Genomic DNA, 22,035 nt, shown 5'->3' with positions numbered 1-22,035 from the left:
TAAACCATCCAATTGGTTCAATGTGTTTCGGAGGTTGTGTCGTACGTAATAATATGAGCCTTATTGCGCAATGAATCCTTGGAAATAAAGAAGAGTGATCTTGTTTTAGCTAAAGTGTCGACATCACAGTGACTCCATCCATTATGAGCGATCTATGAAAAAACAAAGAAACGAAAAAGGCCTTTATGCTAATCACGTAAGCCACCAAAGATTTTTATTCATCTTAGGAGGCTTGGACGAAAACTCCGCTGAAGGATTTTTCATGGTTCAATCGTGCAAAGATTTAAAAACTCAAAACACCGCAAAGGCGAGCGATCTTTTATTCTTTTTTTCTGTTCCAAAGATCTTATCTTTACATTATCAACCCTCCCTCTCGACGTCAGAGGGGGGGTATGTTTTAAAAAAATTGAATCGATGAGGGCTTTTACACAAATAGAGTGGCGGCTTTGAAACCCTTTTAAGCCTTGTTTGTGTATGGGTGGAGGGAGGAGGCTCTACCCATTCTAATTTTAATTAATTAATCATGCATAGACACGAAACCTTTGATTTAACCATGTGAAAAAAAAAAACAACCAAACCATTTACATCCCTAATCTTTACTATTTATGACAAAAGAACCTTTTGAAATCAACAAGGCAAGGCTTCTTTTTTTCTTTCTTTCTCTCTCTCTCTTTTTTTTATATACATAGAGTGAGAGAGATATATATTTTTATATATTTATCAAACATGGTTAGAAAAAGAAAAAAAGAACCTATAATACAGTCTGTACAGACTGGACAGCAAGGTCATCAAGAATTTCCTTCGTTGGAGCAAATGAATGGAATGAAGAAAGATCAACTTGAAGAAATATGTTTACGATATACCATAAAGTACAGAGTAGGCATGTCAAGAGAGGACATTATCCAATCAATTGAGCGAGACAAGGCAGCTAGTATAGAGTACATGAATAGATTACGTGTATTTCAAGATTTTAATCAACCACCTTCTTCTTCTCCTCTGTACAACAATATCATATATAGAATATTGGATCTTGTTTGGAAAGATTCAACTAAAGACTTTAATAGACAATATTTAAAATGGCTATTTTCATTGGCAACTATCAATCGACAGGTCTTTTACTATATGGCAACCAACCTCATTTTAAGAGGTAGATTTGTAGGTTTGCGTAAAAAAATTGGTGTGACTCGAGTAGACGATGGAAACCTACAAGTGTTTAGCCATATATCCAATCCATTCTGTTTGATGAAATCAATTACAACGTTGGAATGCGATGAAGCATTTGTAAAGGTGTTTGAAAATGCTCGACGAGAAGTGTCTTGTGCAATGACCCATATCTACGTTTTGGCAAACATCACAAAGATTAGCATGGAAATTAATTCTGGATTCCCAACTCTTGCAGAGTTACGATCGTTTTTGGAATGTTTTCCCAATCTCAGATCAGTGTCAATGTCGTCCAAGATACTCCAAACCAATCCAAAGATTCTTAGTTGTATTGCCGATGTGCCACGACTGCAGAGAATTAATTTTGAGAATTTAATGATCACAGAGACCATCCCCATTCTCATTGAATTCTTTTCTCGTATCCAATCAAGATTGGCCAGACCACATTTAACCAAAATCATTCTACCAACTTACAAGTATCTACCAGACACGCGAGGTTACAAAAGGAAGTATTTGGGAATTAAAAAATTGTATCAACATCTACCCGATAAACACATGATACAATCGTTGGGTGGGTCATTTAGAAATGTGGATACAAATTATTTGGATGCTTTTATCAATCTGGAAAAGATTTCTACTACATATTTTGTACCGACTACGCAAACCTATCCACCACTCCATCCACACCTACGGTCGGTTAAATATTGTATCACCGATACTCTTCCTCCTCCAACCCACTTTTTCAACCTACTTTCACTCTACCAAACCATTACCAACTTTCAAATTCAATTAAATCCAAATGTTTATTTTCAAAGTGGAAATCAATCCACAAATATAAATATATCAACAACATTGAATAATCAATCCTATAATAATAATAATAATAATAATAATAATAATAATAATACTACTGGTGGTACAAATATACCAGGATTTTCACCTCCATTTAATGGAGGTACACCATCCACAATTATAAGTCCAACTGATATTTCAACTATAATGCACAACTCGAATAATATTAAAACGCTTATTCTATCTTGTGAGGATTATAAACAACTATTATCTTTTGATAATAGACTATTGTCAAACCCAACTTTACCAGATATTCAGTCGAGTATCCCTACCACCATTTCACTTTATGATTTTTCTTTAAAATCATTTCTATTTGACCGAATCAACTTTAAAAATAATTTATATAAATTTTATTATAAGAAACAATAAATAGATAAAAAAACAAAAGATTAATATATATATATGTTTTAAAATACTTTATATAATAGATAATTATTGGGGGTTTATTAATGAATTATTTTAAACAATTGTTTTTAATCCAATTGGATCTTTATAATCAATTGGGAAAAAAAGACAAGTGGTATTGATTGTGTGGGAGTAGGCAAGAAATGAAAGGAAAGGAAATGAAAGGAATGGATTGCAAAGTGGTAGATATTCTAGACCATTCAATGAGAGAGTACTATTATTATTATAAAAAAACGATTATTATATTACAAATACTACTATAGTAGTATAAATATATATTGGTACTAAACAATTTTACAAATTAATTGAAAAATATTAAATATTTTAAATGATTTTGTTTCAACAAATGTAAAAGATTGAAATCGTTAAAATAATAAGAGTCGAAGATGTGAATGCTTTGATTGATTCGAAACCTGATGATTGGTCGTGGTTAGTGTCAGTAGAGGTGGTTGGAGCACCAGTAACATGGCTAGAACTTAATTGATTGTTTCCAGTGGTTGATTGTTTAGTGGTTGTGGCAGTAGTAGCAGCAGCGGTAGTTGTTGGAGCTGCAGTGGTAGTTGAGGTTGGTACTTCTTGACTTGAATCATTTGAACTTCCTGGAGCTGCTGTAGTTCCAGTAGTAGTTGATGGTTCGGATCCAGTGCTGCTGGAAGTTGTGGTTGTGGATGATGGTTCAGTTCCTGTAGAAGTGGTAGAGGATGGTTCAGATCCAGTTGAGGTTGTGGTAGAAGATGGTTCAGATCCAGTGGTAGATGATGATGGGTCAGATCCTGTTGAGGTGGTAGATGGGTCGGCTCCAGTAGTGGTAGATTGATCAGTTCCAGTCGAGGTGGAAGATGGGTCTGATCCAGTGGTGGTAGTTGGATCAGCCCCACTTGTAGAGGCTGGTTCACTTGTGGTGGCTGGTTCTCCAGTTGTTGTAGATGATGGGTCTTGACTACCTCCAGTAGTTGATGATGCTGGTTCTTGGCTACCAGTGGTCGAAGATGCTGGTTCTTGACTTGATCCAGTTGTAGTTGATGATGGTTCTTGACTACCAGTGGTCGAAGATGCTGGTTCTTGACTACCAGTGGTCGAAGATGCTGGTTCTTGACTACCAGTAGTTGATGATGCTGGTTCTTGACTACCAGTGGTTGAAGATGCTGGTTCTTGGCTGCCAGTGGTTGAAGATGCTGGTGCATCTTGGCTGCCGGCTGGAGCTTGAGATCCCTGACTACCAGCAGCTGGTTGTTCCTCACTATTTGCACCTTTTTCTCCACTTCCAGCACCTTGTTCTCCACTTCCTTGTGGAGGAGCCTCTGAAGAATCTGCTTGCAATGCCTTTACAGATTTATAATAATCAACAAATTTCTGTATCAAAATAAAAGGTTAATTCTCAATCAATAAATCAAATCATAAATTAAGATTTTGATAATACTTACGTGATTAGATTTTGCATGGGTAGGTGCCACACTATTAAATGCTATAACTAATAATACAAATGCGATAAAATAAATGAATTTCATTTTTGGTTCTTGGTAATTCTAAATGTTGGACTAGATATAATGATAAAATGATTGGTCTTTCTAAAAGTCTTTTTTTTTGTTTCTATTATTATTTTCTAGAATAATAATTAATTTAAAATGACTGTTAATTTAATTGGTTCTCTTTTGGGTTGTTGGAAGTATTAAATTGATGATTATACAAATGGGAAATATGATGGATGATTATTTGATTATTTAATATTAATATTATTTGTAAATACCAAAATTAAATTTGTAAATGAGTTTGATGATTTGTGATTTAGAAAAATGATGATGGATTTTATATTCGACTGGATCAACTGGGAATCCGAGCATTTAAGATGGAAAGAGACAGGGATGATGATTATTATTGATAATACGATCGTATTATTATGAACAGAAGAATAACACATGATGAATTGTTCAAATTTGGTGAACTCGTGTACAAATGCCATCTCCTCTCATCTACTTTTTCCATTCTTTCTTTCGATATCTCTTTCTTTTAATCTAGGTTGGTCACTCGTTAAGTGTGTGTGATAGAGTGTGTGAGTGTCAACAACAACAAAGTAGTAGGAGTGATGTAATATTAAAAAAATAGAATCCACATGGGTTGGAGGACACCGGTGAGAGAGAGAGATGGATATTGGAAAGGGGTTATAATGAGGAAGAGGAAGAAGAGGACTAGTAAATGATGGAAACAACACTGTCTATTCTTCTGTTGTTATTATTGACGTCGATGATTCGTGGGATGGATTGATTTCAATTAATTTAATAACAATAATTTATCAAGTTTTTAATTATTAGTATGATGATCGTTGGAATCTGGGGGAGTGGAACAAGTAAGAGAGTACAAACCAATTTTCCAAACCTAGACAAGTGTGAAACAAGCTTGGGTGGACAGATGGAAATACAAGTTGGATAAATTTGAGTATTTGAATTGATGTTGGTGGGAAATAATTGAATGAATGTGTGGTTGTTGTTATTGAATGGATATACAGATTTATAAATGGAAACAAAACAAAGGAGAATGGGGTGAATGATATAAATACGTACCTATATTATATGAAGAATCAGAATAAATAAAGGATGATATCACTTTTTAATTAATCTGTTGTGGTTGTTGTTGTTGATGTGTTTAAAAATAATATTAATAATAATAATATAAAATTTATTTATATCAAATCTATTTGATTGATTGATTGTGATTGTTGTTGGTTATTGGTGATGTTAGAGCTGATAATCAAAATCACATTCTCTTACTATTTAAAGCTCTCTTTTCAATCAAACAAAAGATCACTCACTCATTATAATAAATAGATACACTCTACGCAACTAGATTTGTAATGGTGATCACCAACCCTCATCCAGCTGCTCCATACTCTTGCGCGTATTTCTTTCATTTCATATACATGGTACATGTCTTCCTGTCTTTTTGTATCAATTTCCCAAACCAACCCCCTAACCCTACCCTACCCTACTGACCATCACCACAACCATCATCAATGTACCAACCACCCCATTACCATAATGACAGCACTGTGATCACAGTGAGAAAATCATTCATTCATCATCACTATGGTCAACCTCCCACCCTCTTTTTTGATCCATCCCCACCAACTTGATTGTACAATTTGAACACCCACACCCATCAAAACAAGCAATTTAAATGTCAGTTATTATTGACATTTTAGTATGCATTGGATGATCATAGATAGGGTAGGTTTGTTATTATAATTTTGGTCATGTTAGCATAAAGATCATTGAATAGAATAGAATGAATATATGATTTTTACCAATTTAAATGTCTTTTTTAAAGGGTCTCTTAACAAGGACAATCAGATAGATGAAATTGGAATCATGTTTTATCTTGTCCCAATTGATCTATTTAATCTTATGAGTTTAAACTAAAACATAATGTACGTACGTATTATACCAAGTAGTATCATATATTTATCTGCCTATTCAAATATGTAGTAGTTGTTTTTTTTTGTAATTGGAATTTGTATTAATTTCCATTTGTAAATTCAACCAAAATACCACTACTAATCATCCTCGTACTAGAGTTGTTGTAGAAAACAAGATAATCTTAAAATGATGATATCATTTATGGTCGTGGCAATCCAATCCAATCCAATCCAATCTGTTTTAATAGATCAAAAAGTAGACATCGTTATTCGCCAAATCATCATTCTTGAAATTCAAAAAGATAGAGATAGATAATTGTTCACCGCCACGGTTGACCATTGGAAAAGATAGGAAATGTATAATCTATCTTGTGTGTATGTGTGTGATCATACATACTCTTTAATTTTTTGGGGATAATATATTATGTTGATTGAATTGATTTGAATTGAAATTCTTTTAATTTCTTATTATTATTATTATTTATAATTAAAAATAAATGGTTTTATTTTTGTAGTTGTACACGAAGATTATTATTATTATCATCTATTTTGTTTTTAGAAAAAAATGGTTGTTATCGTTAGTTTGTGTTTTGAGGTATATAGGTTAGGGGTTAGGGTTGTGTTCTCAACCATCACATTAAACTTGACTTTGCTAAATTTATAATTATAATTATTATTATTATTTGGCGTTTTAGATTATTATTATTTACAATAAATTATTATTATTATTAATTATTATGATTATTATTATTATTATTATTTGATTAATTATGTGATTTGTTTTGTTTTGAAGTTTAACCAGTCTTTAATGCTTTGAGACGATTCATGATTTCATCATCCTTTTCATCAACCTTTTCTTCCTCTTCTTTTGGTATTTCGAGAGAAGAGTCTGATACTTTTGGACCTTGAATCAAGATTTCATCCATGATCTTGTTCACCTCTTGTTCAGCCTCTTCTTCGAGTTCATCGTCCTTGTCAAAGACGTCGGTGATCATTTCCTCGATGATACCGGCCTTGGTCATCTCTGCACCCATTGCCATCATGATCTTGCTCAATTCGGGGAGCTTGACGAGGTCGTTCATAAACTTCATCACCTCTGTCGACTTTGCCAAATGTCCAGCAACCTTGGCCATTGCCAGATTGCTTTGTAATTGCAAACTCACAGAGTTCATCTGTGCCTTTGCTGTATAGATTCTCTCCTTTGCTCTACGACTTCCAACAACTTCCTTTGCCAACACCTTTGCACTTTTTGGGTCTCCTGCTTTTACCCTTTCCTTTATCATTCTAATTGTTTTCTTTTCTTGCATATCAATTGCTAAATGAAGAAGAATGAAGAAGGAAGAAGATAAAAAGTGTTAGAGAGATATATATATAAAGTATATCAATATCTATATCTATATTTGTTTAGTTACCTCTTAGTTGAGTATCTAAACCTCTATCTTCTTTCCTTAGTTCACGTTTCCATTTCTTTACCATTTCCTCTGGTGATGGTTTCTTTAAAAATGAGAACATCTTTTATGTTTATTATATATATATGTATACAGAGTATGAGTGTATAGAAAAGTTGTTGTTGTTGTAGTTGTAGTTGTATAGAGGAAGAGATATAAATAAATCTTATTACTTCTTTGACTGTGAAGCTTTGCAAAAACAAACTAAAATATTAATTAATAATTTGTAAAAACTTTTGATTCATCTTTCTCTCTTGAAAACAAAGGATCAGTTAAAAGTATAATAATACACAAATAATTCTTAAGAATAAGAAATATCTTTTGTCATATAGACAACAACAATCAACGAGATGTTTTCTAGTTTCAAGCATTCATTATTATCAACATTCTCAAACAATAATAATAATACTGAAACTAATAATAATAATAATAATAATGAAACAACAATAGCAACTGATCAACAACAAAATAATATCAATAATATCAATAATGTAAATGAAACAACTAATATAAATACAAATGATGGTGGTACTACTACTACTACTACTACTACTACTACTGGATTGAACAAATTAAATGTTGCAGCAACTACAGATACATTTAAAAAGATTGGATGTATGCATACAAATACAAATACAAATACAAATGAAACGAACGAATGAATATTGATATTGATTTTGATATATATAAATATGATTTAGCTAAATTTAGTTTATTTGCAAGTAATGTTATGACAAAGATTGATGAAGAAAGAAAGAAATTATTAGAAGAATCAGAAGATCAAAACAAACAATCAAATGATGATGAATTATTATTGCCACCATGGATGGATTTTGAATTGGATGACAAGGAATCGGAGAAACAAATCATTGATAGAATATTGGATCTTAAAATGGTTTGTACATTGATATAATATTCAAACAACTATTCATTCCCCTAACGACCTACGCTCTTTATTCTAGAGCAAAAAAACATTTATGAATTCTCCTCCAATCGATTCAGATTATACTCAAGAGTTTGATGATTTCTTGATTGCAATTGCAAAATCAACTTTAAAATATGACAAGAATATGGAAAGAGTTAGATTCCTTTTAGTTCCAAGATTGTATGTATTTGTGAAAAATATTTTTTAAAACAACCATATGATTAATTAATTTGTATCTCTTTCTTTTGATTGTTTATCATAGTATATCAGAAGAACAATTTTGGAAAAATTGGTATTATAGAGTAATGGAAGTTAGAAAGGAATATAATATAATATCAAACAAAAAGAAATTACCTCCACCACCACCACCTCCACAATCACAACCTTTATCTTTGTCAACCAATAATAATAATAATAATAATAGTGATCAATCTGTAAATAAGAAAATAACTACAACAACTATCACAAATAATGATCATGAAGATGATAGTGAAATTGGAAGATGGGAAAAAGAATTACAAAAAGAATTGAATGGTTTGAAAATTGAAGAATCAGATATCATTATGGATTTATCAATCAATTCAAATTTAATAATAGATGATGATGTAGTAGATGACGACGATGATGATAATCAACAAGATCATACTCAACAACAATCGACAACCTATGATAGTGATGAAGACTTGGATAAAGAATTGGAAAAGGAATTAGAACTTTTAAAAGAACAAGATAAATTAAAACAATCGAGTAACAGTAATTTAAAGAATAGTACAACTTCTGCAGGAGGAGGTCCAGAGGAGGAAGAAGGAAAAGAAGAAGAGGAAGAGGAAGATGAACTTTTAAAAGAAATTGAAAATGAATATCAATCATCAAGTAATATTTCATCACCCTATTGGGTAAATACTGATACTGATTCAAGTGCCCAAGATAATAATAAACGCCCAGTCATTCTTTAGAGAAGAGAAATTGTTTCATTGACAAAAAATGACAAGAATTTTCAAACAAAAATAGAACAATCAATCAATCACTCCACCACCACATCATAAACAACAGCGTTTGTTTCCTTCCTCCTTACTCTAGTTTAATTTAAACACACACACTTTAAACCATCAAAGTAGAAAATTGCCTTTCAGGGAAAAATTTTCCTCTGCTGTGATTCATCGCAAGCAAAACAGAGCAAAATTTAAAAGGTTGAGTGTCTCTCTCATTATCTTTGGAAACCCTCAACATGCTTCTCTTTAACAAAACCAAACCAACAATATAGTTACTTTAATGTCTTGATTAATCACTTCTTACCTTTATTTGCATCACACTTGCTTATATTATATATATCTATCTGTACATAATATTTATAATTTCTCTCCCCAGTTGTATATATTAATTATCCCATCCCACACCCATCCATCATCACAATTGAGTTGAGAGGAGTTGCACCACACCTATAACAGCAACAGAAGCAGCAGCAAGCAAGCAAGCAATCAACCAGTGAGCTAGCTTCTTTCTTTCACTCACTCTCACGACCAACACCACACCCACATCTCCCAATCAGCGCGTGTGTGTGAATCCAACTCCACTTTGGTTAATTGATTTTAGTTATTAACTGTTACTTACTGTTGTAGTTGTAGTTGTAGTAGTAAAAGTAAAAGTAGAAGTAGTACAATCAGTTCAACTCTGTTGTTTTAATTTGTTCTTGTTGTTGCAACCTATCTTTGCATATTCAGCAACAGCAGCTAAAAAGTACAAAACAAGGAAGAAGAAAGGAAAGATAAGGAAGAGGATAGTTAGTTATCAATCAATCAATCAATGTGAATATAGATAGATTGAAACATTTTGTATAGAACCTCTACTATCTCTCTCTTTCTCTCTTTTGGATTATATTATCCTAAATTCATTCAATCATTCAATCAATCATCGCAATTCAATATTATTGTTTTAATATTTGCAGCCTTTTTTACAAATGCATTTGGAAACTTCTGATCATCAACAGTCATCTCAAGCAATGGCAACTGTGGTAGTTAATAATAATAATGGTGGTCATCATCACCATCACCATCATCATAATCATGATACAAACTCTATGACTACCTCCTCACCTTCACTTGCATCTCCGCCAAGTCAAGCCAAGACAAATGCATTGTTGGACTTGATTCTTCATGAAGCCCATACTTGCATTCTCAGACAGTCCGTCAATTTAGTAAATGAACGAAGGGTAGTAAGATATGATGACGACGAAGATGAAGATGAAGATGAAGATGCTTGGAGTGACACTGATTGGGAATTGGGTTATGACCATCACCATCCACAAATAAAAAAACAAGAACCATCTCAACAACCAGAAATAACAAATATGAAAACTACTATATCAACAACTACAAATAATAATAGTATTACAATAAGTAGTAGTAGTAGTACTACTACTACTACTACTACGAATAATAATAATAATAATAATAATAATTATTATATTAATATATATGATAGAGGTACAAGATTTGAAGAATTATTAAAAAATAGAAGACAACAATTAAATCATGTACAAACAACGACTGTTACAACGATTGCCGATATTGATGGATATCAACAAGAAGATCAATATGGATTGGTTCAATTATTTTCTGATGATAATCCAATCTATGTTGTTGGACAACAAGAACCACCAATATTGGTCAACAATAATGTTCCACCACCAGTGGTTAGATGGAGAAATAGAGTGGCACCGGTTCAAAGAGGATCTGGAATCATCAAGACGGGAAACAAAGAATCTTTCGAATGTCCTATTTGTTTGGACGAGGTATACAACACCTTTGAATTCTCATGTCTGCATAAATATTGTTTGGAATGTGCCAAACAACATTTGACCGAAGAGGTTTGGAAGCATAAAGGAAAATCTTTAAATTGTCCAAATCCATCTTGTAGATTAAGAATGACAAATACAACTATTCTTGTAAGCTACGAAAACTATATATTATATAATATAATAGAGTTCTTTGGGAAACTAATAATAATAATAATTCTTTTTGATTTTAGGTTAAAATATTAGATCCACATGTATATAAAAAATATGAATTATTTAGATCGATTATTGACAAGTCAATACAAATTGGTAGTACTATAGTTTTTTGTTTAAACTGTAGTAATCCATTGGTACGTGAAGAGAAAAAGGAAAAGGAAAAAGAAAAGGAAAAGGAATCGTCAAAGAAACCAAATTTTATGGTATGTGACAATTTGGAATGTGGTGCCATGATTTGTCCAGATTGCATTACCTTTGCTCATCCCGAAGAGACTTGTGATGAACACCAAAAAAAGATAAAAGAAAGTTTAACCGAAGACGATCTCAAAACACTCAAATACATTGAAGAGTGTCAAATGAAACCTTGTCCAAAATGTGGTATCTTGACAATTAAAGATCAAGGTTGTGAATATGTTTGTTGTGGTACTTGTGGTCATCAATTGTAAGTAATAGAAATAGAAACAAAAAGAGAAAAAGAGATATTAATTAATTTTTATTTTTTATTTATATGTTTAGTTGTTATTATTGTTTAGATCCACATGATCATAATATGACAACACATATTCATGGACCAAGATTTCAAAAACCAATTGGTCAGCCATACTATGACTACATTTATAATAATGGAAATAATAGAAGACATCGAGGTCGAAGAATAGCCAAAAAGATTGGGTTGGGTATATTGATTGGAGTAGGTTGTGTGGTTGTTGCACCACCAGCCATTGTATTGGGTGCTATTCCATTTGGCATTCACCTAGCATACAAACACTACAAGAACAAATCGGGTATGAAGAAAATTAGAAAGATGGTTCCCATCAGAGTTGATAATCCAAAACCATTAGATGCACCAATTGATGAACCAATAGAAGAATTATTAGAAGAAGAATTAGAAGTAGAAGATGAAGTAGTAGTAGTAGTAGAAGAAGATCCGGTTGAACTAGTCGTTCCACCAGTTCTCATGGCACCACCTCTTCCACCTCCTCCACCTCCACTTTACCGACCACAAGGATTACCTCCTATTACCATTCGATAACTAAACTCTTAACAACCAAACATTTGTTTTTTTTTTTTAAAATTGTAATAAATCATTTCTTTTTTTGTCTCTCTCTCTCTTTCTCTCTCTAATGATCTAGATTGAAAGAGAGAGACATATAACAACAAACTAAAACAATATAGACGAATGAATAAGTATAATATAAGTGCAATCACTCAATGCATTCGGGTGATCATTCGTTTTTTTTTTTAATGATTTTTTTGAATTTTGTTCATTCATTGCAAACGATCATCGTTTAATATCTGTATTGTATCATCAGACTTATAGAAGAGTAGTTAATAGTAGTAGAAGATGTCAGCACCAACCAGTCAAGCAGTACAAAACATCTTTAAGAGAATCACAAAAGAACAATCAAAAGGAAGAAACTTTTTGGATGTTTGCTTTGGTCTCCCAGATCAAGGTGTTGGTCATCGTCTAACCAAGACCCTTTGGCCAGAAAGAGAGTCATATTGGACAGTTACTAGAGTTAGATTTACAAAGAATTCTGTATGATCATAGTAGTAATGGATGATTACACACACATCAATCACGATGTGTGGATGGATAGATCATACAACTAACATAATAACTATCATTTATATATGTTTAGGGTGGTCGTACAACATCACTAAGAGGAGCAGCATATGGTATTTTAACATGGGGAGGAAAGACAGACGAAAGAGAGAGAAAGGTTATGGATATCTTGCAAAGAAAATGGACCACCTTCCCATACGAATTCCAAAAGGCTGAAAAGAAGACTGAAACTACTGAACCAACAGAAGCAGCAGTAGAAGGAGAACAACAACAACAAAACTAAACTAAACCAACAACAATACACAACGCCGACATATATTACCTAGTGGTTAGTTTTATTACATTGTAGATAGATAATAAACAAATCAATTTTTTTAAAAAGAAAAAAACAAACAAAAAGAGATCACAGTGGCATGGATAATACATAATATAATAATAATAATAAGGATGGGAAACCAATCATTATTGATAGAAACAACCAAGTGAGTTTTAAAGCTCTTCTCAGTGAGCCCCTTTGGGAAAAATGGTTTACAAAAAAAAACTTTCCAAGTGCGCCATACAAAAAAAAGATATAAATTAATGGTATTAATTGTTTAATAATAATATTTGGTTGATGAAATTGATTTGATTTAAAAATACATACTATTAGATATTTATTTTAATTTATATAGATTTAGTAAACCATATTTTTGATGGTTTTATTTGTTTGTTGTTATTAAAAAAAAAGAGCTAAAAATTATTTACAATTAATTGTTTAGCACATATGGACTTGCTCTTTACAGACTCTCTCTGGGGACTCATGTTTGAGGAGGTGTTCGACGATCTTGTTGATTGATTCATGGACAACCTTCTTGCAAATGTGGATGGCTTCATGGATATCGAAACGGTCGCATTCAAGATCGACGGCTCTTTCAATATCATGGATGGCTTCACCTCTCATTACGTGGGATTCGATGTGCTTCACGGCGTAGTCGCAGGCTTTGCATTCGAATTTCTTAAGGGGGTTAAAATGATGATGGTGGTGGTGATGTCCGAGATTTTGAACAGATTCTACGGCTGGAGTCTTGACGATTGGTTCAACTTCCTTTTGGCCACCGCAGATTTGGATTTGTTGGCAGACAACAGCTGGAGTTTCGAATTCGAGAACCTTCTTGATGATTTGGGAAGCATATTGCTCAACCATAACTTCACAGAGACCAGCGTATTTGGTTGGGAGAATCTTGCAAGCAGTTTCTATTAGAGAGTAGAAAAAATAAATTAAAACAAAAGGTTAGAATTAATATTGATTGGTTAAATTACTTTTTTTCCACTTTTTTTTTTGTTTTTTTTCAAAACATACGGAGATAACGGGTAACTTGAGTGTTGGACATGTTTTGGAAGACCAAATCTTCAGCAGTGTGGACGAGGTACTCGCACATATCGCAGGCAGCATTGCCAACTTGTGGTTGCTTTTGGATGGTGGCAGAGGTGGCAGAAAAGACCAAAGCCAAGATGGTAAAGAGAACTAAGAATTTCATAGTGTTGATGATATTACTGGTACTAGTAATACTGTGTATTATTTGATTATATAAAAGAGAGTGGGATGATTTTTTAAAACTGTGACACTGGCCAGTATTTATAGGACCAGAATGAACAAAAAACAAAATATTTAATTATTTTTCTGATTGGTAATACCTGGTTTATTTTCTTTTTAAATTTATTGTGACCTTTCGTAGATTTGCATCAGTCTCGGTCAGATGATGTCGCTAATTTCACTGGTTTTCAAAGTGCGGAAAAATCCAACCATCATTTAGCGATTTTCTAAACAGCTCGTTTTTAAATGACAAAATAAAAAAACTAACCCATTACCATAGTGATGGGTAGGGGTTTTGAAAAATGTTAAAGTCTAGTGGCCAAACATTAAACAAAAAAATCGAAAAAGGAAACGTCTAGGTCAGATAGCTCGCAAAAAAACTGATCCTGGTATCTGTTTTTACAAAATCAATCGTGAAAAAAAAATCGAAAATTAAACAGGCCATACAAAGTAGAGAATTAATTTTTCCCAGTGGACCCTACTATGACCAACCAACAATCGTAAAACTAATAATAAATCCAACAAACCATCGTAAATCCCAACTAACCGTAAAATTTATCGGCGCGAGAGTAGAGTAGTAATAACCCAAACGTTTGTAAAAAAATTATTATTATTTTGATTATTTTTTTTGATTCAAATTTTAAAGAGCTCTAGTCTTTTTTATTTGTTGTTGATTGGCGGCTGTTGTTTGTGGTGATGTTGAACCAATGTTTGGAGAGTTTTGATTTCCTTCATTATTTCTCTTTTTACTGACCGTCGATGATGTTGAGCTACTTATATCCATAGGAGCAGCACCAGAGATTTCTGTTGATTTTGAAGGAAATGATGATTTAATATAAGTCAAATCTTTACGTTCCATTCTTACACCTCCAAAGGTTGATGGTGATAGAGGTGTATCGGCATAATCCTCAAGCAAAGACCAAGGATCCATTGGAATGACATTTGGTCTAATGTCTTGAGGCTTTAGAGTTGGTGTTGTATTATAATTTTGTTGTTGTTGTTGAATTTGTTGTTGTTGTAAATTTTGAACTGTTTGAAGTGTTGGAGGTAAAATGATTTGATAAACAGAAGAGGAAAGATTAACTTGTAATAGGAAAGAGATTTGCTTTTCAATCTTGTTTTGATAGTATACTGGGAACAATGATTTGATCTTTTGGTAATGTTCATACAATTTTCTTTTCTGTTGTTGTTGCTGTTGTTGGTTTGTTGTTGTTGTTGCTGTGGTTGATTTAGCAATTTCTGGTTGATCATATTTATCAGACAATAATAAATCCAATATTGTCAAGATTGAATTAAAGAAATCATATTCTTCATCTGATTGAATAATACTACGTGACAATAATGTTAACAATGTAATTGATATTTCCTCCAATTTACATGCAGTTTTAAATAATTTAATAGTATTAATTAATGGTAATAAAAATGATATTCTATAAAAATAAAAAAACGTTTAATAATCCTGGTATCTTTTTTTCTTTTTCTATTTTTTTTTCTATTTTTTCTCTTACCTCATTGATAAAGAATTTAAAATTGATTCTATTAGAGATGGAGCAATATTTACAGCATCATAAACTTGAGTATAATTTAAAAATTGATTCAATTGTTTCAATAGAGATAGAACAAAAGTTTGTAGATGAGGACTTGAAGAATCGTAGGATAGCAAAATATTGATGATCAATTCTGTAAATGATTCTTGAAGGAGTTGTTCATCGTATTTGGTATTACCCTTGTCCTTGTTGTCAATGGTAGTTGGTCTCTTTCTAACGGGCAAGTTGGAGAGAATATGAGAAAAGAGGTAGAGTTTGGTTTCAGGAGACTCAAATGAATCCTCTCTATACTGTGACTCCATAATAACAGTGGTCAACTTTATCAACTCGTTTCTAGCGCTTTGTGGTAGACGGAGGAACAACTTTTCATAGAGAAAGATCTTTTCCCAACCACGATTCAATTCAAAGTGACATAGAATGAATTGGGTGATGATAGACTCGGGTCCATTGCTAGATGGGTCGGTTGGAGAGTTGTTGGCACTGGGGATACTAAGCGGAAGAGCCAACGAGTTGGTGGGGACTGATCCGTTCGAGCTGACCATTGATATTTGCTGTTGTTGTTGCGAGGTGATGATGGGTGACTGGTTTGGTGATCGAACAGGAGGTGTCGAATTGATTGGCGGTAGCAATTGCCATTCATCCAACAATAATTGTAGTTCAATATAAGATAGTTGTATATACCAATAGCAATTGAAAGAGTTGGATAGTGTATTGTTGATCACTTGATAGGAATAGTTGATTACATTATCCAATCGAAGTCGTTCATAATTTGTACAAATATAAATCAATTCTGTTGGTTGTTGATCTTGTTGTTGATACTTTAGTTGATTATTTTGCCAAATCGTATTAAACAAGTAACGACATGTGACGGGATCCAAATTCATTTGTTTGATTGATAGTATATGTTTTTGAGAGTCATACAAGAATGGATATTTAAAATCTGAATCTTCTAGAATCGACTTTAAAATTTGTTGAACCATTGTTATAATAGAACCATCATCATCTGAAACATTTCCACCGGTTTTCTTTTTAGAATCTGACAACTTTTCAAAATAGTCATAGAGTTTACAAATATATGGAAATAGTACAGATAAAGTCTCTACCTTGTCACCACCATAATATTGTGACAATGTTAATCTAAATTCTGTTATTACACCTGATAATGAACTATCAAATAATAATGATTGTATCATCTTAATTAAATACCATAAATGTTGAACCTAAATAAAATTTTAAAAATAATTAGTAATAGATCTTTTTTTTCTATTCCTTTTCTTTTTCTATTTGTTTTACATTTGGATTATCAAATAAAATTGATTTTAATAAGGGTATTATTGATTGTAAAATGATTGTATTTGGGTCTATATACAAAGAGATGATGAGAGATGCTAAAAGTGGGATTAAAGAATCGAGAGATCTCGTCAAATCTACCAAAGATTTTGTAGAGTGAATTACAGATACCAAATGATCCTTTAATAATTTACAAAATAATGTTTGATGTTGAATACCTTCAATTGGATATTCAATTGTCAAATTTGATAAAAATAATGATAATATCATTTGATTTGAAAATTCATTTTGTTCTCTAAAAAAAAAAAAATTAATAAATAAATGATTCAATAATTATTTATCTTTTTTTCTTTGATTACTTACATTTTTTCAAGATTAATTAAAAATATTAAATTGATAACCTCTGTACAAATATCTTGATGATTAAAATTATGATGTGATTGTTTTTGTTGAACAAATTGTTTCAATTCTTGAATTGAATTTGAAATAGATTCATCCGAGTCTTTTAAATTATTTAATAAATTATTATTAAATTCTTTTAATTCTAATTTATCAGACATTGATTCATCAAAATTCTAAAATATAAAAAAATAAATAAATAAATAAATATTAATATTAAAACTATTTTTTGTTTTTTGTTTTTTGTTTTTGTTTTCTCTTCTTACCAAATTTGATTTTAATGATAAGATTAAAGATAAATAATTTGAATATTGTGGTAATTGTTGATTTTGTTTTTGAATCCAAGATTCAAATGATTTGATGGAAGAATATTTTCCCAATAAATGTGATAGATAATAGTCACATAGGGATGGTGATGATAAAAGTGAACTACTACTACTGCTACTACTATTGCTAGGAGTTGATGGATCATTTTGATCAAGATCCATTGGAGTAGAAAGAGTTGAAGAGGAAGAGGTTGAAAGAGGAGAGATCTTTTTACAACCTTGTTCAAAAAGTGTATCCAAGAGGATATCCATCTTTCTACAAGAAATGAATGATATTTCGAGATGATAGGTCTTGTAGAAAATGAATCGGTGTAGTGGTTTGATGCTTGAAAAATTTTGCCAAAAAATAATCAAACACTGAACCATTGAACTAAAACTCTTGATCGATTCCATTAAATAAAAACATTTTGATATATAAAATTCGGTCATTGGAATCGTTAATTGATTAAATCCTTTGAAAAATGTATTAATATTATTACAATTACTATTATTTGATATTGCCCTAAAAACAGAAAAGAAAAATAAAAAATAATTAGTTTTATATTGCTTTTTTTGTTTTTTTTGTTTTTTGACTTACTGTAAAGTTTGATTAAAATGTAATCTTATACATAAAGATAACCATTCAATTAGAGAAGTTTGACAATAAAATGATAATTGAACAAGTTTTGATAGGACTTGTTGTTTTTGGTCTTCTTGATGTTTGAGGTTGGTATTGGTGTCTAGTATAAATTGTTTGATTGCTTCTCTGACAGTCTCCATTTGTACATTTTCTTGAGACTGAATATGAGAAGAGAAAAGTATCGATCTTCTTTGATTTCTTTGTTGATGTGTTGCTGCCGTAGGTACATCATTACTATTAAATATTGGAAATTCTCTTAGATAATATTTATGATAACCTTGATTATTCTGTTGTTGTAATAATGTTGGTGGTTGCTGATGATTTGATAGAAAACAATCACCACATCCATTATCCAATATACCTCTTGAAATGAGATATCTAGCATATGAATTTTGTGAAAATACTCCTATTCTTGTCAACTCTGAAAAGAAATAACAAATACTATAAAATTCATTTTTCTTTGGTTTAAATATTTCTAAAAAATTTACTAATAAATTTTGTAATGGCTAAATAAAAAAAGTAAGTAAGATATATTATTATTATTATTATATTTCTTTTTTTTACATACATTTAAATTATTATTATTATTGTTATTATTAAATTTTGAAATTAAATTTAATTCATAAATTTTTAATAAAGAAGCAGCAGCTTGGTGAATAAAAGTAAATTTACGACATGAAGTTGATGCCCATTCACAAATTAATAATAATTTCTGTCTATCTTCATCCATTGATAAATGTTCACCAAATATATCATTATACAATGAATATAAATTATAATTGGTTGTTGTAAATTTATCCAATAAATTGATTAAATCTGAATAATCTAATAATATATTATTATTATTATTACTATTATTACTATTATTACTATTATTATTATTATTAATATTATTAAATTGAAATGATTGTTCTGTATTATATCTCTTTAAAAATTTAGTTTCTGGTGATATTGATAATTTTAAGAAATGTAAAGATGGAGGTGATAAAGGAGAAGAAATATTTAAGTCCAACGATGAAGATGAAGAAATGGATGATGTTGGACTTGATGGTGATGAATTTTGAATTATTCCATTTGTTGTAGTAGTAGTATCATTTATGTTATTATTATTTATGTTATTATTATTGCTTGGCCAAACAAATAATTTTAATTCTTTGAAATATTTAAACGACATGAAAACATCGGGTAGAGCAATAGCCACATGCTTTGTAATCGTACAAAGTAAAGTAAAACATTTTTGATTGGGAGGAGATAGTTCGTGAAAAGATAGCGGATTTTGTTGTGGTTGAGGAGGTAGGGATGATAGTTGTTGTTGTTGTTGTTGTTGTTGCTGTTGTAGTTGTTGATGTTTAGTTCCCATGATTGGATTATTTGATAGAGATGGTGGTGGGGGTGCGGTCGATGGGGAAGTAATTCTAACCAATCTTTCGTAACATTTTGTTAGAAATTTTGATGACAGTGTCGTCGATTGAATCATCAAGTCGGTGTAGCTAAGAATCATCGATGCTACAATGGCTCCATCGTCGGGCTTTGATGCTTCGTTTAGATGATCAATCATCATTGTCAACATTGTATCCCTGTTGAGCAAACCTTCGTGATAGTTCCACCGCAACAATCTCTCTACATACAATAATCCATTAAATATAGATTGTTTCTTTTCAGATTCTATCGATACAATTCTAATCAATGCAAAATAATTTTGTAATATTGTCTTTGTCCAATCATTTGATGGTTCTATTACTTTATGTTTTGGCTAAAAAAAAGAAAAGGAATGAATAAAAGTATACTATTTCATTTGTTTCTTCTTTTTACTTACCAAATTACCATAAACAATTTTAGTATACCAAGTTGCACGTAAAACAGGAATATGAAACTCTAAAAACATTTTAATCAATTGATCACTTTTGTATCCGTGTGGAACTGCCGCTGCTAGTTTTTGTAATGGCTCATTGGTTTCTTTTAATTTGTTTACCCATGCCTCTCGAAGTGATATCGAGTATGCACTTTGTTCTGGTACATGTCTTTTGTTTGATCTTTCCTTTACTGGTGCAGTCTAGAAAAATAAATTAAAAAAGTAAATTAGTTTATAAAAAATGATTCTTTTTTTTTCTTATTCTTTCTTACTCTTCTAGGACAAGAATTCTTTTTCCATTCAACTTCATAAACTCCTTGTAATAATCTATCTTTTAATTTTGAAATATCACTTGCTTTAAATTCACCTGATGATGTTCGAAATTCATCCTAAATCAAATTAAAGGGTTAATATCAATATCCAATCATCTCTTCTATATATATTTCTATTTACATCAACAATAGTTTCAGCAAAACCACCAACAATATATTCGTTTGTTAATTTTTCTTCTTTGGCATGTTCATCGAGCGGATAGAATTCGGGTGGGCCAAGTCCAGGCCCTAAATCCTTTTTATCAGGTCGTTGGAGTTCATATCGTTTCAAACGTGACAATGATGAAGATGATGAAAATGAAGGATGGAATCCCATCCCTCTATTTGGTTGTTGTTGTTGTTGCATTTGTTGTTGCTGTTGCTGTTGTTGTTGTTGCATTTGTTGTTGTTGCATTTGAAGTTGTTGCATATGCTGTTGTTGTTGTTGTTGCTGTTGCATTTGTTGTATTTGCATTTGCTGTAATTGTTGTACTCGGTGTTGATGTTGCTGTTGTTGTTGCTGTTGTTGCTGCTGCTGTTGTTGTTGTGGAATAGCTCCACCAGGAAACATCATTGTCTTGTGTTGTTGTTGTTGTTGATGCGGATTCATTTTAATGTAATGATGATTCTTCTTGAGATATATTGATTGATTGATATTGATCCAAAAATAAAAGAAACAAAGAACAATGTGAAGTGTTTACATGCTCTTTTACAAATATTATTATCACTCACTGTCGTATACTTTATATTTATATGTACTTGAACAACAAAGAATGAATGAAGAAGATGAAGATGAAGATGAAAAAAGAAAGATCGATTAATTAACTTAATGTATCATCCAACTAATATATCTGATGATTAAACTCTATTCTAAAGATTGCCTCCTTTCTTTCTTCCTTTTTTTATCTCTATCTCTCTCTCTAGTATAATATATTTGAAACAAATAAAAGCAAAAAAAAAAAAGAGATAATTTTTGGTTGTTGTCAAAAAATTTTCAAGTACATTTATTATTATTTGGTTCTTTTTTTTGAAAGACAGAAATTAAATCACAAATATCAATCTTTAGTTGTATAAAAATATATTGATAATAAAATGTAAGATAAAAACTGTGGAGTCCAACCAAACCAGTCGATTCAATAATTTATTTATTACTATTCAATTTAAATTTTAAAATATTTTGGTTTTAATCCAATGAATATTCTTTTTTAACTTTTAATAGTTTTATTAATAAATAATAATAATACTATAGTAGTTATAGTTGTGTTGGATTAATTAATTAATAACTCAACCTTTTTTTTTTTTTTATTCCGTTTGAGGAGGGCTCCAAACAAACCCAATTTT

The 22,035-nt window shown here is 31.3% G+C and overlaps 8 protein-coding genes across 8 annotated transcripts; 4 read left to right on the top strand and 4 right to left on the bottom strand.

Moving 5' to 3' along the window:
• Positions 1–726: 726 nt before the first annotated feature.
• DFA_07372 (uncharacterized protein) lies at positions 727–2,382 on the top strand (the record flags this gene model as incomplete). Its single annotated transcript, XM_004367175.1, has 1 exon — positions 727–2,382. One exon carries the CDS (start codon positions 727–729, stop codon positions 2,380–2,382), a length of 1,656 nt encoding a protein of 551 aa, XP_004367232.1.
• A 375-nt stretch (positions 2,383–2,757) lies between these two features.
• DFA_07371 (flocculin) lies at positions 2,758–3,926 on the bottom strand (the record flags this gene model as incomplete). Its single annotated transcript, XM_004367174.1, has 2 exons — positions 2,758–3,771; positions 3,843–3,926. The coding sequence occupies 2 exons, from the start codon at positions 3,924–3,926 to the stop codon at positions 2,758–2,760; spliced, it is 1,098 nt and encodes a 365-aa protein (XP_004367231.1).
• Positions 3,927–4,043: 117 nt separating this feature from the next.
• Positions 4,044–6,118, top strand: DFA_07370 (uncharacterized protein; the record flags this gene model as incomplete). The annotated part of the gene is made up of 5 exons (XM_004367173.1): positions 4,044–4,049; positions 4,522–4,607; positions 4,728–4,762; positions 5,241–5,310; positions 6,076–6,118. The coding sequence occupies 5 exons, from the start codon at positions 4,044–4,046 to the stop codon at positions 6,116–6,118; spliced, it is 240 nt and encodes a 79-aa protein (XP_004367230.1).
• Positions 6,119–6,621: 503 nt separating this feature from the next.
• On the bottom strand, positions 6,622–7,520 carry vps24 (SNF7 family protein; the record flags this gene model as incomplete). The annotated part of the gene is made up of 4 exons (XM_004367172.1): positions 6,622–7,142; positions 7,240–7,321; positions 7,449–7,479; positions 7,510–7,520. The coding sequence occupies 4 exons, from the start codon at positions 7,518–7,520 to the stop codon at positions 6,622–6,624; spliced, it is 645 nt and encodes a 214-aa protein (XP_004367229.1).
• Positions 7,521–7,625: 105 nt separating this feature from the next.
• On the top strand, positions 7,626–12,243 carry DFA_07368 (uncharacterized protein; the record flags this gene model as incomplete). The annotated part of the gene is made up of 7 exons (XM_004367171.1): positions 7,626–7,890; positions 7,977–8,170; positions 8,238–8,380; positions 8,463–9,096; positions 10,146–11,144; positions 11,228–11,652; positions 11,727–12,243. 7 exons carry the CDS (start codon positions 7,626–7,628, stop codon positions 12,241–12,243), a joined length of 3,177 nt encoding a protein of 1,058 aa, XP_004367228.1.
• A 312-nt stretch (positions 12,244–12,555) lies between these two features.
• DFA_07367 (uncharacterized protein) lies at positions 12,556–13,060 on the top strand (the record flags this gene model as incomplete). The annotated part of the gene is made up of 2 exons (XM_004367170.1): positions 12,556–12,750; positions 12,854–13,060. The coding sequence occupies 2 exons, from the start codon at positions 12,556–12,558 to the stop codon at positions 13,058–13,060; spliced, it is 402 nt and encodes a 133-aa protein (XP_004367227.1).
• A 471-nt stretch (positions 13,061–13,531) lies between these two features.
• On the bottom strand, positions 13,532–14,294 carry sapA1 (saposin A; the record flags this gene model as incomplete). The annotated part of the gene is made up of 2 exons (XM_004367169.1): positions 13,532–14,010; positions 14,117–14,294. The coding sequence occupies 2 exons, from the start codon at positions 14,292–14,294 to the stop codon at positions 13,532–13,534; spliced, it is 657 nt and encodes a 218-aa protein (XP_004367226.1).
• Positions 14,295–14,990: 696 nt separating this feature from the next.
• On the bottom strand, positions 14,991–21,304 carry med12 (putative mediator complex subunit 12; the record flags this gene model as incomplete). The annotated part of the gene is made up of 10 exons (XM_004367168.1): positions 14,991–15,780; positions 15,859–17,117; positions 17,191–17,482; positions 17,551–17,762; positions 17,853–18,168; positions 18,490–19,037; positions 19,100–20,284; positions 20,348–20,584; positions 20,656–20,772; positions 20,837–21,304. The coding sequence occupies 10 exons, from the start codon at positions 21,302–21,304 to the stop codon at positions 14,991–14,993; spliced, it is 5,424 nt and encodes a 1,807-aa protein (XP_004367225.1).
• Positions 21,305–22,035: the final 731 nt, after the last annotated feature.

Source organism: Cavenderia fasciculata, assembly GCF_000203815.1.
Source record: "Cavenderia fasciculata unplaced genomic scaffold Scf_ET2XIPL01CNAVH-3, whole genome shotgun sequence".
Taxonomy (NCBI): Eukaryota; Evosea; class Eumycetozoa; order Acytosteliales; family Cavenderiaceae; genus Cavenderia; species Cavenderia fasciculata.
This window is presented reverse-complemented; position numbering and strand designations above follow the sequence as displayed.